The sequence below is a fragment of the Salmo trutta genome, chromosome 30, assembly GCF_901001165.1.
Source record: "Salmo trutta chromosome 30, fSalTru1.1, whole genome shotgun sequence".
Lineage (NCBI taxonomy): Eukaryota > Metazoa > Chordata > Actinopteri > Salmoniformes > Salmonidae > Salmo > Salmo trutta.
This window is the reverse complement of record NC_042986.1, coordinates 24,241,700-24,260,042: the sequence shown is the minus strand read 5'-3', so window position 1 is coordinate 24,260,042 and position 18,343 is coordinate 24,241,700. Positions and strand designations below refer to the sequence as shown.

Genomic DNA, 18,343 nt, shown 5'->3' with positions numbered 1-18,343 from the left:
TTTAAATACATTTGACCATCACTTAATCCAACTGCGCTTAACGGTTAATCACTTAACCGTTTGGTAAACCTATAGATTTTAAACTGTCTTGTCTACTATATATGGATTTTAAACTGGTTTGTCTACTATATATGGATTTTGAGAACTACAGAAGTAAAATGTGTGTTTGTAAAGTATAAACATCTAAATGTATGATACATGACAACCATACATAAGGACTACTCGTTATTCCTAATCGATTTCACATAGTGGTAACCACAATTGGTCACCGTATAAAAGTGTGTGTGTGAATGCTTGTAATTTCAACATGGTGCAGAATAGACAGCAAGGGATAGGAAGAAATCAAAGAGCTCATGAGGAAGGGGCCCTTCAGAGAGGTGGGCATGGGCCCCATCAAAGAGAGGTGGGCATGGGCCCCATCAAAGAGAGGTGGGCATGGGCCCCATCAAAGAGAGGTGGGCATGGGCCCCATCAAAGAGAGGTGGGCATGGGCCCCATCAAAGAGAGGTGGGCATGGGCCCCATCAAAGAGGTGGACATGGGCATTTTCATGTCCGCAGCTCTCTCTGAAGATGGTGTGGTGGGACGTAGGCCATTACTTGGATCCTACAACACTGCACACCTTATTGTGTTTCTCAATGAAATTCAGCAGGCTTGTCAAGGTGAAGGGTCATTGTGTGGGACAATGCCAGGTTCCACCATACAGAGGTGGTTCAGGCATGGGTTTGGGCCCATTCTCGATTTGTGACCCTATACCTGCCCCCATACTCTCCTTTCCTCAACCCTATTGAGGGTTTTCAGCATGGTGGAAGGTGTACGATCACCATCCCCTTGAGCGTACCACCCTCCTTCTGGCCATGGATGAGGCATTTGACAACATCAATGTGGACCATGTCAAGCTTGGATTCGCCATGCCAAAAGGTTCTTCCTGCGCTGCATGAACAATGAGGACATTCACTGTGATGTGGGTGAGAATTTATGGCCAAATAAATGCTCACAACAGGCTTGATTCAAATGAATATGTGCTAAATTGAATTTGTTTAATTACATTTATTGCATTTGATTACAGACAGTACACCTATGTTGCAATTAAATCTGAAAAATAAAATAGTTTTTTGCATGAATGATTGATCACACTTTTGATTTCACAATGGATAGATTTTCTGTACATTTTGTTGGGTAATGTAAGTGTATTGCCCAGTGTGAAAACTGTAATGTAATTTACACTACTGTAGCATATTACTTTCATCACTTCTAAGGGAGATTTGAAACACAGATCTTGCATTGTTTGCTATTCGATTAACTGGTAGTTAAAACAACTAAATTGAAAAGTGATTAAACCAATGTTCTCATTACATTTTACAATAAACATATATTTTGAATCAATGGTTGTGTGGTGAGAGATGTTTACAATCCAAATGAATGCACCATGACAGAGCTGTTATGAGTGTGAAGCAGCTAGTGCTGACTTAGTCTCTGACCCCACAAGGTCTTCAGACTACTGGAGACTACTGTGTGTGTCTGTTGAAAACCTATGTCCTGGATGTGTGGTGGCTGAGGTTTATTTCTAAACACTTGTTAGGCTTCTCACCTCTTCCAGACTTCTGTAATCTCACCCACCAGCCGGCTCTCTCTTTGGGACGAGGATAACACTTATGTAGCTGGTTGTCTATTTTCTCATTTTCTCCATGTCCTTTGTCATTCCTCTTTGGTTTCCTCTGTGAAGCATGCTTGTTTTGTTATAAAGCAGCTTCCTCTAGCCATCCATTTATGTTATTAATTTAACTTTTGTTTAACTAGGCAAGTCAGTTAAGAACAAATTCTTATTATCAATGACGGAAAAGGAACAGCGATTTAGCCATTCGTCGTATGAATAGATGATTTATCCTATCAGCCTCACAGGTTAATTTGCTCTATCTCTGTATTACTCTGCATTAGCTAATCCCTGTGTGAAAATGTCTGCTGTCTGGCTGCCTGCCTTTTATTGCTCTGTGAATATCAGTAGCATTACGTCCTGTACTGTACTGAATCAACATTGAGGCAGAGAAGCAGAGGCTGCCAGGCTGGCTTTATGTCTCTTTAAAATCTGCTGTTGAATTATAAGAGCATACGGTTTGAATGATGTTGAAATCTCTCACAGATAAAGGGATATGCTCTCTGACCAGTATTACTGTGTAAGTGTAAAACTCATGCTGTTACCCCGGTAACATTTGGATTACACAACAAACGGGAGATTGCATTTTCCTGATGTTGACTTTGTGCTCTTAGATGATTTCACTGAGTTGTGGGTTGGTGGTGGAGAAATGCGTTGCTATGCCGATAGTGTTGAAAAGTCACAGAATCTGGGATTTTGTGCACCACGTTGTGTGACAGTCGTTTCTGTCCGGTGTCTTGTGCAAGCCATCCTGCTTTGTTGAGTATATTGTTACCGCAGCACTAATCCACACCTCATGTCCTGTCACCCAACAATCATCTCTCTGTGTGGCTCTGCACCATCATCATCGATCATCATATAAATTACATTCATGTTGTTTTCACAGACCTTTTATCTGTCTAACTGCATTAACAACCTGTTCTCTCTCTCTCTCTCTTCCCCAGTACAGTTTAAACCTGTTCTCTCTCTCTCTTCCCCAGTACAGTTTAAACCTGTTCTCTCTCTCTTCCCCAGTACAGTTTAAACCTGTTCTCCCTCTCTCTTCCCCAGTACAGTTTAAACCTGTTCTCTCTCTCTCTTCCCCAGTACAGTTTAAACCTGTTCTCTCTCTCTCTTCCCCAGTACAGTTTAAACCTGTTCTCTCTCTCGTTCTCTTCCCCAGTACAGTTTAAACCTGTTCTCTCTCTCTCTTCCCCAGTACAGTTTAAACCTGTTCTCTCTCTCTTCCCCAGTACAGTTTAAACCTGTTCTCCCTCTCTCTTCCCCAGTACAGTTTAAACCTGTTCTCTCTCTCTCTTCCCCAGTACAGTTTAAACCTGTTCTCTCTCTCTCTTCCCCAGTACAGTTTAAACCTGTTCCCTCTCTCTCTTCCCCAGTACAGTTTAAACCTGTTCTCTCTCTCTCTCTTCCCCAGTACAGTTTAAACTTGTTCTCTCTCTCTCTTCCCCAGTACAGTTTAAACCTGTTCTCTCTCTCTCTCTCTTCCCCAGTACAGTTTAAACCTGTTCTCTCTCTCTCTCTTCCCCAGTACAGTTTAAACCTGTTCTCCCTCTCTCTTCCCCAGTACAGTTTAAACCTGTTCTCTCTCTCTCTCTTCCCCAGTACAGTTTAAACCTGTTCCCTCTCTCTCTTCCCCAGTACAGTTTAAACCTGTTCTCTCTCTCGTTCTCTTCCCCAGTACAGTTTAAACCTGTTCTCTCTCTCTCTCTTCCCCAGTACAGTTTAAACCTGTTCTCTCTCTCTCTTCCCCAGTACAGTTTAAACCTGTTCTTTCTCTCTCTTCCCCAGTACAGTTTAAACCTGTTGGTTCAACCATTACTTCCTGGTTACTGCACAATGAACCAATGAGACTTCTTTCTTTTAAAGAGTATTTGTTGTTTTTATTTATGCACTGTTTCCCCTACATTGTAAATTATGGCCCCCATTCCAAATATATCTATATTTTAATTATAATGTAGATGTATAGGTGTATGCCCCAGGAAGACCCCAGGAAGACCCGAACCGCTCACCACAACCCCACCTTCGCTAATTCTGCCACCGCTGCTGAAAGACAATCAGAGGGAAACACTTATTATTCACATCTTAGATGTCTAATGGCCCCTCTGTCTTTGTTTCTTCTTCTTTTTCTCACCCTCTCTTTCCCTCCCTTCCCACAGGAAACAGTAGAATATGCCTTCCTGATCATCTTTACGATAGAGACCTTTCTGAAGATCATAGCGTATGGTTTAGTCATGCACCAGAACTCCTACGTAAGGAACGGCTGGAACATGCTAGATTTTGTCATTGTCATAGTAGGGTAAGTGCCACGTTCCTCCTAGGCAGAGTCATACACACATTCATGTACTCACACACACACACTCAGGCGCACACACACACACGCATGCATGTACACACACATGACTATGTCAGTTCCTGTTGATGCCCAAGGCCCAAAATAAAGCCCAGTCTGGAGCACTGAATGAGCACTGAGCACTGAAACGTTACAAAAATGTTAACATAAACACAAGTATGTTGAAGGACGTTATGTAATGAAAAACACTGTAGAACACACAAACACACAGCAACGTATTCAGAGGGAAACACACACACACACTCCCTGTGTATCAGTCTCTATTTGATCAAGAAGGATCATCGGCTTAAGTCTCTTCACCACATCCAGTAACAACAAGAGGCTCTGGCAATCACAAACACACACACACACACACACACACACACACACACACACACACACACACACACACACACACACACACACAGTAGTACCTCTGTGAATTACCTGAGTTCCTGTCGTCTGTCACATGGTTTTTGGGTTCGGGTCAGGAGGAAGCCACACACTCGCTTCTGATTTAAAAAAAGGAAATGGGAAAAAAAATACTTATGTAGCCTAGTACATAATGCTGGATCCCATGATACAGTACCAGTCAAACGTTTACATACTCATTCAAAGGTTTTTCTTTATTTTTACTATTTTCTACGCTGTAGAATATAAGTGAAGACATCAAAACTATGAAATAACACATATGGAATCATGTAGTAACCAAAAAACTTAAACAAATCAAAATAGATTTTATATTTGAGATTCTTCAAAGTAGCCACCCTTTGTGATGACAGCTTTGCACACTCTTGGCATTTTCTCAACCAGATTCATGAGGTAGTCAACTGGAATACATTTCAATTAACAGGTGTGCCTTGTTAAAAGTGAATTTCTTTCCTTCTTAATGCATTTGAGCCAATCAGTTGTGTTGTGACAAGGTAGGGGTGGTATACAGAAGATAGCCCTATTTGGTAAAAGAACAAGTCCATATTATGGCAAGAACAGCTCAAATAAGCAAAGAGAAACGACAGTCCATCATTACTTTAGCACATGAAGGTCAGTCAATGCAGAACATTTCAAGAACTTTGAACGTTTCTTCAAGGCACACTTAACCAGCATGGCTACCACAGAATTCTGCAGCGATACGCCATCCCATCTGGTTTGCACTTAGTGGGACTGTCATGAGTTTTTCAACAGGACAATGACCCAACACACCTCCAGGCTGTGTAAGGGCTATTTGACCATGAAGGAGAGTGATGGGGTAAGTCAGATGACCTGGCCAATTGATCAAACCAATTGAGATGGTTGGGATGAGTGACGGAACAGCAGCCAACAAGTGCTCAGGATATGTGGGAACTCTTTCAAGACTGTTGGAAAAGCATTCCAGGTGAATCTGGTTGAGAGAATGCCAAGAGTGTGCAAAGCTGTCATCAAGTCAAGGGGTGGCTACTTTGAAGAATCTCAAATATAAAATCTATTTTGATTTAACAGTTTTTTGGTTACTACATGATTCCATATGTGTTATTTCATAGTTTTGATGTCTTCACTATTATTCTACAATGTAGAAAATAGTAAAAATAAAGAAAAACCCTTGAATGAGTAGGTGTGTCCAATTTTTTGACCGGTACCATATATCTGGGAAGAGCTGAGCCTTCTTTGAAGGTTATTCTTCTCACTATTTTCTCTCGTTTTAGTGGCTACCTGTAATGGTAGTTGATATCATTTTAATTATATTTTCATACACTCATTATTGACAAATATATAATTATATTGAGGGGTGTGTTGGCAGACAGACTCTGGGGTGTGTTAATCAAGGGAAACACACACACACACACACACACACATAGAGAGAGATCTTGTGTGGTGGTCAGGGTGACGTTTATATCCTGCACATCTTCCCCGTGGGGCTCCAGTGTAAACTCAGGACGAGGTGTGAAACACTGAATGGAAACATAGAGAGATAAAGGCGGATTAAACAACATGTTTCACTGCACCTGTTTGGTCTATGTGACAATAAACACACACACCCATACACACTACAGTAGATGGCCCAGAAAATACCATTACGATAAATCAAAGCTCTGTCACCTGATACTCAGAAAGCCTTATGACTCAGTTACAATGGTGTCATCTATTTCTCTGTGTGTCTGACCTTTGTGATCTCTCTCTCACTCTATCTGTCTCTTTCCCTCACCCTTTCTCTTTATCTCTCTTTCCCCTCTCTCCTCCCCCACAGGTTATTCAGTGTAGTTCTGGAGGTGATAACCAAAGAGGGTGATGCGGGGGCTCAGGGGGGTAAACCAGGAGGCTTTGACGTCAAGGCCCTCCGAGCGTTCCGGGTACTCCGTCCCCTCCGTCTTGTCTCAGGAGTACCCAGTGAGTCGCCATCGCGCCAGAACATCTTCTTCACTATAGAGATATGTTACCATGTTTATACCATATGAAGAGTTTTATTTCTAAAAAGCCAAACACCAATTTTTCACATTTGTGTTTTTTCATCTTTTGAAAATATTGCTTATGGGTACCTTCATGTGTGTGTAAAATATTACTATTCTCAGATAATTCATTCATAGATTTTAGATGTGTATGAAAATGGTTTTGGGGGGGAAAATGCTATATATCCATTGTTTAGCTAGAATGGAATATTTGATTGTGATAATTGTTTGTCTCACCTAGTTATCTTAAGATGAAGGCACTTACTCGAAGTCACTCTGGATACGAGCTTCTGCTAAATGACTAACATGTCAAATGTTTTACATACAGATCTCATATTAATGTACTGAATTATAATTAGAAAAAATATATATATATTGATGTCACAAATGTATCATTTGTACATTGCTTTATTAAAATGTAGTTATTTGTTACATTTGACTGTGTAAAACCTAGCAGTACTACTCACTGTGAGTGAGGTGGATATATCGCATTTTGGAAAAAACATGATTAATTGTCTCTCTGAAATGAAACCATCAAGTGATAGACTTAAAATAAATACATGTCTGTCATTGAATAACCCCGTTACATAATTAGATTGGTGTGTTTTTTCACTCTCTCTTTCATCATTTCTTTCAGCAATAAAAGCTCATTTACCTGCATTTCTGAAAATGAATATATAGCATTTTGGAATTAAAATCTTCATATGTCTCTAGTTCAATATGATGTTTTCATTGATACCCGTGTACAGTCTGAAATCCATAGGTATAAACATCAATAAATAGTTTAGAATTAGGTTCGCTATGTCCTCATAGCATTATACTGTGTGTGTGTGTGTGTTTATCTGAGCCCTCTCTCTCGGTCTCTGTCAGGTTTACAGGTAGTGTTGAACGCCATCATTAAAGCCATGGTTCCTCTGCTCCACATCGCTCTGCTAGTCCTCTTCGTCATCATCATCTATGCCATCATCGGCCTGGAACTCTTCATCGGCAAGATGCACGCCACCTGCTACCTGGTGGGCACCGGTAAGGACCTGCGTCCGTAATCTGTCCATCTCAGTCTTCCTCCATCTTTCCAGATGTTGATGCATGGCAGCTCTACATAAAAAGACAGACAAAAGTTATGCTGCATTTAGATGATGGATGCAAAAAAACGTTGAACCAGTCGGAATAGCGGGACAAGAAAGATGGTGACGGAAAAAGCAAGCCTGCACAATGGTATGTGTTGCTATGGTGATTTCAGTAAACAATCAGTGCAAATCAACATCTGTTAGAAAACAATGCCATGGCAGATGGTAAAAGTTTAAATATTTTAACTCTGGCGGCAAGTCCCATCTACCGTGGTGGCTGAAGGCATTCACCGCCAGCCCTCAGCGGCATTTACGTCGTTCTCTCATTGAAACCAATGGCATCCGGTTTGCCGTCTACCTCGTGCATCTAAACGCAGCATTACTGATAACCAATACTGTAGAAAAACACTAGGCTCAATCCTTTTTTGACTGATGAATCATCTGTCTGTACAAACCCTAAGACTTCAGTCACTCACTAGTTGGAATTGGCTTTGTTTCAATATTTAATCTGCTGACAATCATGACCCTTATTCTAGCACTCTGAATATGAATGAATATACAATGAATATTACTTACAGTCAATCAGGGGGATCTATATGAAACATGTATATGAAAGCTAGATGACATGGTTTCATTTCTCAGCTACAATAATCTGGTTTTATAGTGAGGAGTTTATGGGCAACGTGTGTGTATGTATTGCCCTCTCTCTTTGTTACTTGATTGTTTCCATCCCTGTGGTAGTTCAGAAGCAGCAATACAGGGCAGTTCAGGGCCAAGTAGACCCAGATCTCTGCTAGCTGTAATCCGGGGCTCTATGCTGATGTTTGCCCTTGAGAAAGGCACTTACCTGGGACTCAGACTCCTTCTCATCATCATGCTATTAGAAGCGATTATGGATGAAAGGAGATGTAAGCCATGTCAGTTGAGCAGATGAAGTGGAACTGCAGGGGGTGAATTTATGAATTTAATGTGTGTGTGATTATGAATGTAATGTGTGTGTGATTATGAATGTAATGTGTGTGTGATTATGAATGTAATGTGTGTGTGATTATGAATGTAATGTGTGTGTGATTATGAATGTAATGTGTGTGTGTGATTATGAATGTAATGTGTGTGTGATTATGAATGTAATGTGTGTGTGTGATTATGAATGTAATGTGTGTGTGTGATTATGAATGTGATGTGTGTGTGTGATTATGAATGTGATGTGTGTGTGTGATTATGAATGTAATGTGTGTGTGATTATGAATGTAATGTGTGTGTGATTATGAATGTAATGTGTGTGTGATTATGAATGTAATGTGTGTGTGATTATGAATGTAATGTGTGTGTGATTATGAATGTAATGTGTGTGTGTGATTATGAATGTAATGTGTGTGTGTGATTATGAATGTAATGTGTGTGTGTGATTATGAATGTAATGTGTGTGTGTGATTATGAATGTAATGTGTGTGTGATTATGAATGTAATGTGTGTGTGTGATTATGAATGTAATGTGTGTGTGATTATGAATGTAATTTACATGCAACATCAGCAGGGAGTTAGGGACTGTGAGAATGGTTGTCTGATTGAGGGTGTGTGATTGAGGGTGTGCGTGTGTGTGTGTGCAGTGTGTGTGTGTGTGTGTGTGTGTGTGTGTGTGTGAGAAAAAGAGCCTCTGATGTGCTAGTGTGCTATAAGAATGATGTATAAACACTGTACTGTACACTATACATGTATACATATGAAATGTGTATCTGTAAACAAGAGTATGTAAGCAAAACTAGACGAAATGGTTTGCTTTATAAGGTAATAAAGCCACACTTTTCTGTGCGTCCGAGTGTCTTTTCACACCACTGAATGTATTTCATATTCTCGTTGCCCTCTGATGTTTTGTGTCATTGTTTACTAAGCTGTTGTCAGGCATTCCATGCTGTGCATTATTGTTGTCCATGTTTAGTAACTTCTAACTATTCTCCTTTCCTCTTTCTCCCATATCTCTCCCTTCCCTCCCCCCTCTCTCTATATCCCTGTAGGCATTCTGGCAGAGGAGGAGCCTGTTCCGTGTGCAATGTCAGGCCATGGGCGCCAGTGCATGATGAATGGGACTGTGTGTAGAGAGGGATGGCATGGCCCCAACGGTGGCATCACCAACTTTGACAACTTCCTGTTTGCCATGCTTACTGTTTTCCAATGTATCACCATGGAAGGCTGGACTGATGTTCTCTACTGGGTGAGGCTGCTGCTTTATGAACCACACCCAGCTAGCAACTAGTTAGCCATCTCTACTCACAGTAACACAGAGGTTTCAACAGGGTTAGCTTAGCGTCATCGCTAATACTGGATGAGCTCCAATCAAATCCAACCTATAGAACCTATAAAATGTCAGACTAGAGGTCTCCAACTTTTTGGACCCGTACCAAAATGAACCTGGGGCTTTCCCATTCGCACCCGATATGCATGAATACATTTTAAAATATAGAAACACGTTCCGAACGGACCCGAGGACAACTAGACTTGTACAGACCTAGTCGGATCCAGACTCGGGTCAAATCCGAGTGAGGGAAGCAGCAGAAAAGTGTTTATGCTACTTTATTAACCAGAGTTGATAAAGTGTGAGGTAGATAGAGGTGACGCTCTAGCAGGGGCTGTGCTGTGTGTAGGCTACTGTGAATGTGAGCGAGTGACACGGAGGAGGGAGCGAGAGACGAGAGAGCAATCAACCAAGCCGGCTTGTGCTATAGTATACTAATAGCTGCCATATCTAGGTTAATTATCATTCATTATGATTACGTAGTACCTGTCTTGACTGTATCAAGTTGGGAGAAGCTAGTTACGCTAGCTAGCTAGGTAGCTAGGCTAATTGAGGCTGCATGCATTCGTCCTACACACTTAAACAAACATCAGCTCCATTCAGAATTTAAAGTAGCAGCCTACCTGTTCTTGGTTGTTGTAGCCTATCCTTCTCCCTCTCCCTCTTCCTTTCTCTCTCTCGCTTTTTCTCTCTCTCTCTCTCTCTCTCTCTCTCTCCTGCAGCAGTCACGTTCGGATTCGAACAAGCCAATTAAAATGACACATACTCTAGACCTGTGACAATCATATCAGATTGTTTAGAATTCTGGACCCGGACCCGCTCGGCTCCCGGATCGGGACTCGGGTATTCGGGTACAGGTGGATCGGTGAAGACCTCTATGTCAGACATACACAAACATAGTCCACCCTCCCCTCTCTCTTTCACCTCCCTCTTTCTTCCCCTATACTTCCCTCTCTCTGTCCCTGAATCCTACCCCTATCCCCTAAACCTACCCCTGAACCCTACCCCATGTCCCTGGACCCTACCCCTTTCCCTGAACCATACCCCTGTCCCCTAACCCTACCCCTGTTCCTGCACCCTGTCCCTGAACCCTACCCCTGTCCCCGAACCATACCCCTGTCCCTGAACCCTGTCCCTGTCCCATACCCCTGTCCCTGAACTCTAAACCCTACCACTGTCCCTGAACCTTGAACCCTACCCCTGTCCCTGAACCCTATCCCCTAACCCTACCGCTGTCCCCTAACCCTACCGCAGTCCCTGAACCCTATCCCTGTCCCTGAACCCTATCCCTGTCCCTGAACCATACCCCTGTCCCTGTCCCTGAACCCTACCCGTGTCCCTGAACCATACCCCTGTCCCTGAACCATACCCCTGTCCCTGAACCCTACCCCTGTCCCTGAACCCTGAACCATACCCCTGTCCCTGAACCATACCCCTGTCCCTGAACCCTACCCCTGTCCCTGAATCCTGAACCATACCCCTGTCCCTGAACCCTACCCCTGTCCCTGAACCCTGTCCCTGAACCCTACCCCTGAACCCTGAACCCTATTCCTGTCCCTGAACCCTACCCCTGTCCCTGAACCCTATTCCTGTCCCTGAACCCTACCCCTGTCCCTGAACCCTGAACCATACCCCTGTCCCTGAACCCTACCCCTTTCCCTGAACCCTACCCCTGAACCCTGAACCCTATTCCTGTCCCTGAACGCTGAACCATACCCCGTCCCTGAACCCTGAACCATACCCAGTCCCTGAACACTACCCCTGAACCCTGAACCCTATTCCTGTCCCTGAACCCTATTCCTGTCCCTGAACCCTATTCCTGTCCCTGAACCCTATTCCTGCTCCATCTTTTCTTTCCTCTTGCTCTCTTGCTTTCTCTTCTATTCTGACTGACTCTCCCTCCCGCTCTATCAGTACTGCCCTCTCTTTTTGTTGTTAATGTACCAGTTACCATGGCGATGCGATGCTAATGAAGCCATGGATGGGGTGAAGGTGACAATGCGAGTGGAGGAGAGATGCAGCCACTCAACAGACATGAAAGGGATGGAGTGGGAGCTGAACACAGAGGAGGAATGGAGAGATGATTGTCAGTTATTTGACCTCCCCTCTATCTATGGTCTGCTCACACATCTACCCCTCCTGTGTGGAGTGTCCTGAGAGACAGATTCTTTATAGCAGTGGTGGAAAATCTCCAGCCAACTGTAACATAACCTGATTCATAGTCTTCATCAACAAATGAGCTGTGTTACTGTTTTGGGTGAAGAAAAAGCCTGCACCCACACTAGTCTTAAAGAGAGAGTCACTGAAAAGAGGAAATAACACAACTTAGTGAATGTAAACTTCTGACCCACTGGAATTGTGATGCAGTGAATTATAAGTGAAATAATCTGTCTGTAAACAATTGTTGGAAAAATTACTTGTGTCATGCACAAAGTAGATGTCCTAACTGACTTGCCAAAACTATAGTTTGTTAACAAGACATTTGTGGAGTGGTTGAGAAACAAGTTTTAATGACTCCAACCTAAGTGTATGTAAACTTCCGACTTCAACTGTAGGTAGGCTGATCTAATTTTCCCAGGAACTTCTGGATTGTCCTCTAAAGCGAACTGTGACTGTTTTTGTTGTTTCAGATGAATGATGCCATGGGCTTTGAGCTGCCCTGGGTCTACTTCGTCAGTCTGGTCATCTTCGGCTCCTTCTTCGTTCTCAACCTGGTTCTGGGAGTGTTAAGCGGGTAAGACATTAGATTCATCAATGTCCTATATACTGTACATATGCACGTACACACACACAAATGCACACATACACACGCACGAGAGTGCACACACAGAAATACACACATAGAGGGAACAGGTTTCTGAGTTTTTTTCTTTGTGTGTCTGCGTGCGTTTGTGTGTCTGTGTGTGTCTGTCCACAGAGAGTTTTCCAAGGAGAGAGAGAAGGCCAAGGCTCGTGGAGACTTCCAGAAGCTGAGAGAGAAGCAGCAGCTGGAGGAGGATCTGAAGGGTTACCTGGACTGGATCACTCAGGCCGAGGACATCGACCCTGAGAATGACGAGGAGGGGGACGAGGAGGGGGGCAAACGCAACCGTGAGTCCTCCTACCTTACCACCCTCTTCACATCTCATTCCCCTCTGTTCTACTACCTCACCACCCTCTTCACATCTCATTCCCCTCTGTTCTACTACCTCACCACCCCCTTCACATCTCATTCCCCTCTGTTCTACTACCTCACCACCCTCTTCACATCTCATTCCCCTCTGTTCTACTACCTCACCACCCCCTTCACATCTCATTCCCCTCTGTTCTACTACCTCACCACCCCCTTCACATCTCATTCCCCTCTGTTCTACTACCTCACCACCCCCTTCACATCTCATTCCCCTCTGTTCTACTACCTCACCACCCCCTTCACATCTCTTCCCCTCTGTTCTACTACCTCACCACCCCCCCTTCACATCTCATTCCCCTCTGTTCTACTACCTCACCACCCCCTTCACATCTCATTCCCCTCTGTTCTACTACCTCACCACCCCCTTCACATCTCATTCCCCTCTGTTCTACTACCTCACCACCCCCTTCACATCTCATTCCCCTCTGTTCTACTACCTCACCACCCCCTTCACATCTCATTCCCCTCTGTTCTACTACCTCACCACCCCCTTCACATCTCATTCCCCTCTGTTCTACTACCTCACCACCCCTTCACATCTCATTCCCCTCTGTTCTACTACCTCACCACCCCCTTCACATCTCATTCCCCTCTGTTCTACTACCTCACCACCCCCTTCACATCTCATTCCCCTCTGTTCTACTACCTCACCACCCCCTTCACATCTCATTCCCCTTGTTCTACTACCTCACCACCACCCCCTTCACATCTCATTCCCCTCTGTTCTACTACCTCACCACCCCCTTCACATCTCATTCCCCTCTGTTCTACTACCTCACCACCCCCTTCACATCTCATTCCCCTCTGTTCTACTACCTCACCACCACCCCCTTCACATCTCATTCCCTCTGTTCTACTACCTCACCACCCCCTTCACATCTCATTCCCCTCTGTTCTACTACCTCACCCACCCCCTTCACATCTCATTCCCCTCTGTTCTACTACCTCACCACCCCCTTCACATCTCATTCCCCTCTGTTCTACTACTCGCCACCACCCCCTTCACATCTCATTCCCCTCTGTTCTACTACCTCACCACCCCCTTCACATCTCATTCCCCTCTGTTCTACTACCTCACCACCCCCTTCACATCTCATTCCCCTCTGTTCTACTACCTCACCACCCCCTTCACATCTCATTCCCCCTCTGTTCTACTACCTCACCACCCCCCCTTCACATCTCATTCCCCTCTGTTCTACTAACTCACCACCCCCCTTCACATCTCATTCCCCTCTGTTCTACTACCTCACCAACCCCTTCACATCTCATTCCCCTCTGTTCTACTACCTCACCACCCCCTCACATCTCATTCCCCACTGTTCTACTACCTCACCACCCCTTCACATCTCATTCCCCTCTGTTCTACTACCTCACCACCCCCTTCACATCTCATTCCCCTCTGTTCTACTACCTCACCACCCCCTTCACATCTCATTCCCCTCTGTTCTACTACCCTCACCACCCCCTTCACATCTCATTCCCTCTGTTCTACTACCTCACCACCCCCTTCACATCCTCATTCCCCTCTGTTCTACTACCTCACCACCCCCTTCACATCTCATTCCCCTCTGTTCTACTACCTCACCACCACCCCTTCACTCTCATTCCCCTCTGTTTACGACTACTCACCACCCCCTTCACATCTCATTCCCCTAGTTTCTACTACCTCAACACCCCCTTCACATTCATTCCCCTCTGTTTCTACTACCTCACCACCCCCCTTCACATCTCATTCCCCTCTGGTTCTACTACCTCACCACCCCCTCACACTCTCATTCCCCTCTGTCTTCTACTACCTCACCACCCCCTTCACATCTCATCCCCTCTGTTCTACTACCTCACCACCCCCTTCACATCTCATTCCCCTCGTTCTACTACCTCACCACCCCCTTCACATCTCATTCCCCTCTGTTCTACTACCTCACCACCCCCCTTCACATCTCATTCCCTCTGTTCTACTACCTCACCACCCCCCTTCACATCTCATTCCCCTCTGTTCTACTACCTCACCACCCCCTTCACATCTCATTCCCTCTGTCTACTAGCCATCACCACCCCCTTCACATCTCATTCCCTCTGTCCTTCTACTACCTCACCCACCACCCCTTTCACATCTATCATTCCCCTCTGTTCTACTAACCTACCCCACCACCCTTCACATCTCTTCCCCTCTGTTCTACTACCTCACACCACCCCTTCACATCTCATTCCCCTCTGTTCTAACTACCTCACCACCCCCTTCACATCTCATTCCCCTCTGTTCTACTACCTCACCACCACCCTTCACATCTCATTCCCCTCTGTTCTACTACCTCACCACCCCCCTTCACATCTCATTCCCCTCTGTTCTACTACCTCACCACCCCCGTCACATCTCATTCCCCTCTGTTCTACTACCTCACCACCCCCTTCACATCTCATTCCCCTCTGTTCTACTACCTCACCACTCCCCTTCACATCTCATTCCCCTCTGTTCTACTACCTCACCACCCCCTTCACATCTCATTCCCCCTCTGTTCTACTACCTCACCACCCCCTTCACAATCTCATTCCCCCTCTGTTCTACTACCTCACCCCCCCCCTTCACATCTCATTCCCTCTGTTCTACTACCTCACCACCCCCTTCACATCTCATTCCCCTCTGTTCTACTACCTCACCACCCCCTTCACATCTCATTCCCCTCTGTTCTACTACCTCACCACCCCCTTCACATCTCATTCCCCTCTGTTCTACTACCTCACCACCCCCTTCACATCTCATTCCCCTCTGTTCTACTACCCTCCCACCCCCTTCACATCTCATTCCCCTCTGTTCTACTACCTCACCACCCCTTCAACATCTCATTCCCCTCTGTTCTACTACCTCACCACCCCCTTCACATCTCATTCCCCCTCTGTTCTACTACCTCACCACCCCCTTCACATCTCATTCCCCTCTGTTCTACTACCTCACCACCCCCTTCACATCTCATTCCCCTCTGTTCTACTACCTCACCACCCCCTTCACATCTCATTCCCCTCTGTTCTACTACCTCACCACCCCCTTCACATCTCATTCCCCTCTGTTCTACTACCTCACCACCCCCTTCACATCTCATTCCCCTCTGTTCTACTACCTCACCACCCCCTTCACATCTCATTCCCCTCTTTCTACTACCTCACCACCCCCTTCACATCTCATTCCCCTCTGTTCTACTACCTCACCACCCCCTCACATCTCATTCCCCTCTGTTCTACTACCTCACCACCCCCTTCACATCTCATTCCCCTCTGTTCTACTACCTCACCACCCCCTTCACATCTCATTCCCCTCTGTTCTACTACCTCACCACCCCCTTCACATCTCATTCCCCTCTGTTCTACCTACTCCCCACCCCCTTCACATCTCATTCCCCTCTGTTCTACTACCTCACCACCCCCTTCACATCTCATTCCCCTCTGTTCTACTACCTCACCACCCCCTTCACATCTCATTCCCCTCTGTTCTACTACCTCACCACCCCCTTCACATCTCATTCCCCTCTGTTCTACTACCTCACCACCCCCTTCACATCTCATTCCCCTCTGTTCTACTACCTCACCACCCCCTTCACATCTCATTCCCCTCTGTTCTACTACCTCACCACCCCCCTTCACATCTCATTCCCCTCTGTTCTACTACCTCACCACCCCCTTCACATCTCATTCCCCTCTGTTCTACTACCCTCACCACCCCCTTCACATCTCATTCCCCTCTGTTCTACTACCTCACCACCCCTTCACATCTCATTCCCCTCTGTTCTACTACCTCACCCCCCCTGTCACATCTCATTACCCCTCTGTTCTACTCTACCTCACCACCCCCTTCACATCTCATTCCCCTCTGTTCTACTACCTCCACCACCCCCTTCACATCTCATTCCCCTCTGTTCTACTACCTCACCACCCCCTTCACATCTCATTCCCCTCTGTTCTACTACCTCACCACCCCTTCACATCTCATTCCCCTCTGTTCTACTACCTCACCACCCCCTTCACATCTCATTCCCCTCTGTTCTACTACCTCACCACCCCCTTCACATCTCATTCCCCTCTGTTCTACTACCTCACCACCCCCTTCACATCTCATTCCCCTCTGTTCTACTACCTCACCACCCCCTTTCACATCTCATTCCCCTCTGTTCTACTACCTCACCACCCCCTTCACATCTCATTCCCCTCTGTTCTACTACCTCACCACCCCCTTCACATCTCATTCCCCTCTGTTCTACTACCTCACCACCCCTTCACATCTCATTCCCCTCTGTTCTACTACCTCACCACCCCCTTCACATCTCATTCCCCTCTGTTCTACTACCTCACCACCCCCTTCACATCTCATTCCCCTCTGTTCTACTACCTCACCACCCCCTTCACATCTCATTCCCCTCTGTTCTACTACCTCACCACCCCCTTCACATCTCATTCCCCTCTGTTCTACTACCTCAACCACCCCCCTTCACATCTCATTCCCCTCTGTTCTACTACCTCACCACCCCCTTCACATCTCATTCCCCTCTGTTCTACTACCTCACCACCCCCTTCACATCTCATTCCCCTCTGTTCTACTACCTCACCACCCCCTTCACATCTCATTCCCCTCTGTTCTACTACCTCACCACCCCCTTCACATCTCATTCCCCTCTGTTCTACTACCTCACCACCACCCCCTTCACATCTCATTCCCCTCTGTTCTACTACCTCACCACCCCCTTCACATCTCATTCCCCTCTGTTCTACTACCTCACCACCCCCTCACATCTCATTCCCCTCTGTTCTACTACCTCACCACCCCCCTTCACATCTCATTCCCCTCTGTTCTACTACCTCACCACCCCCTTCACATCTCATTCCCCTCTGTTCTACTACCTCACCACCCCCCTTCACATCTCATTCCCCTCTGTTCTACTACCTCACCACCCCCTTCACATCTCATTCCCCTCTGTTCTACTACCTCACCACCCCCTTCACATCTCATTCCCCCTTTCTACTACCTCACCACCCCCTTCACATCTCATTCCCCTCTGTTCTACTACCTCACCACCCCCTTCACATCTCATTCCCCTTTGTTCTACTACCCTCACCACCCCCTTCACATCTCATTCCCTCTGTTCTACTACCTCACCACCCCCCTTCACATCTCATTCCCCTCTGTTCTACTACCTCAACACCCCCTTCACATCTCATTCCCCTCTGTTCTACTAGCTCACCACCCCCTTCACATCTCATTCCCTCTGTTCTACTACCTCACCACCCCCTTCACATCTCATTCCCCTCTGTTCTACTACCTCACCACCCCCTTCACATCTCATTCCCCTCTGTTCTTACTACCTCCACCACCCCTTCACATCTCATTCCCCTCTGTTCTACTACCTCACCACCCCCTTCACA

At 45.7% G+C, this 18,343-nt stretch overlaps 1 protein-coding gene across 2 annotated transcripts in view; it reads left to right on the top strand.

The window, feature by feature from the left end:
- LOC115168317 (voltage-dependent L-type calcium channel subunit alpha-1D-like) overlaps nucleotides 1-18,343 on the top strand; it is a 108,321-nt gene that overhangs the window by 38,725 nt on the left and 51,253 nt on the right. For both annotated transcript variants that reach the window (XM_029723469.1, XM_029723468.1), the window contains exons 4-9: nucleotides 3,810-3,949; nucleotides 6,204-6,343; nucleotides 7,273-7,425; nucleotides 9,485-9,681; nucleotides 12,393-12,496; nucleotides 12,680-12,852. In XM_029723469.1, the coding sequence (XP_029579329.1) occupies nucleotides 3,810-3,949; nucleotides 6,204-6,343; nucleotides 7,273-7,425; nucleotides 9,485-9,681; nucleotides 12,393-12,496; nucleotides 12,680-12,852 (907 nt within the window). The remainder of the gene's footprint in view (nucleotides 1-3,809; nucleotides 3,950-6,203; nucleotides 6,344-7,272; nucleotides 7,426-9,484; nucleotides 9,682-12,392; nucleotides 12,497-12,679; nucleotides 12,853-18,343) is intronic.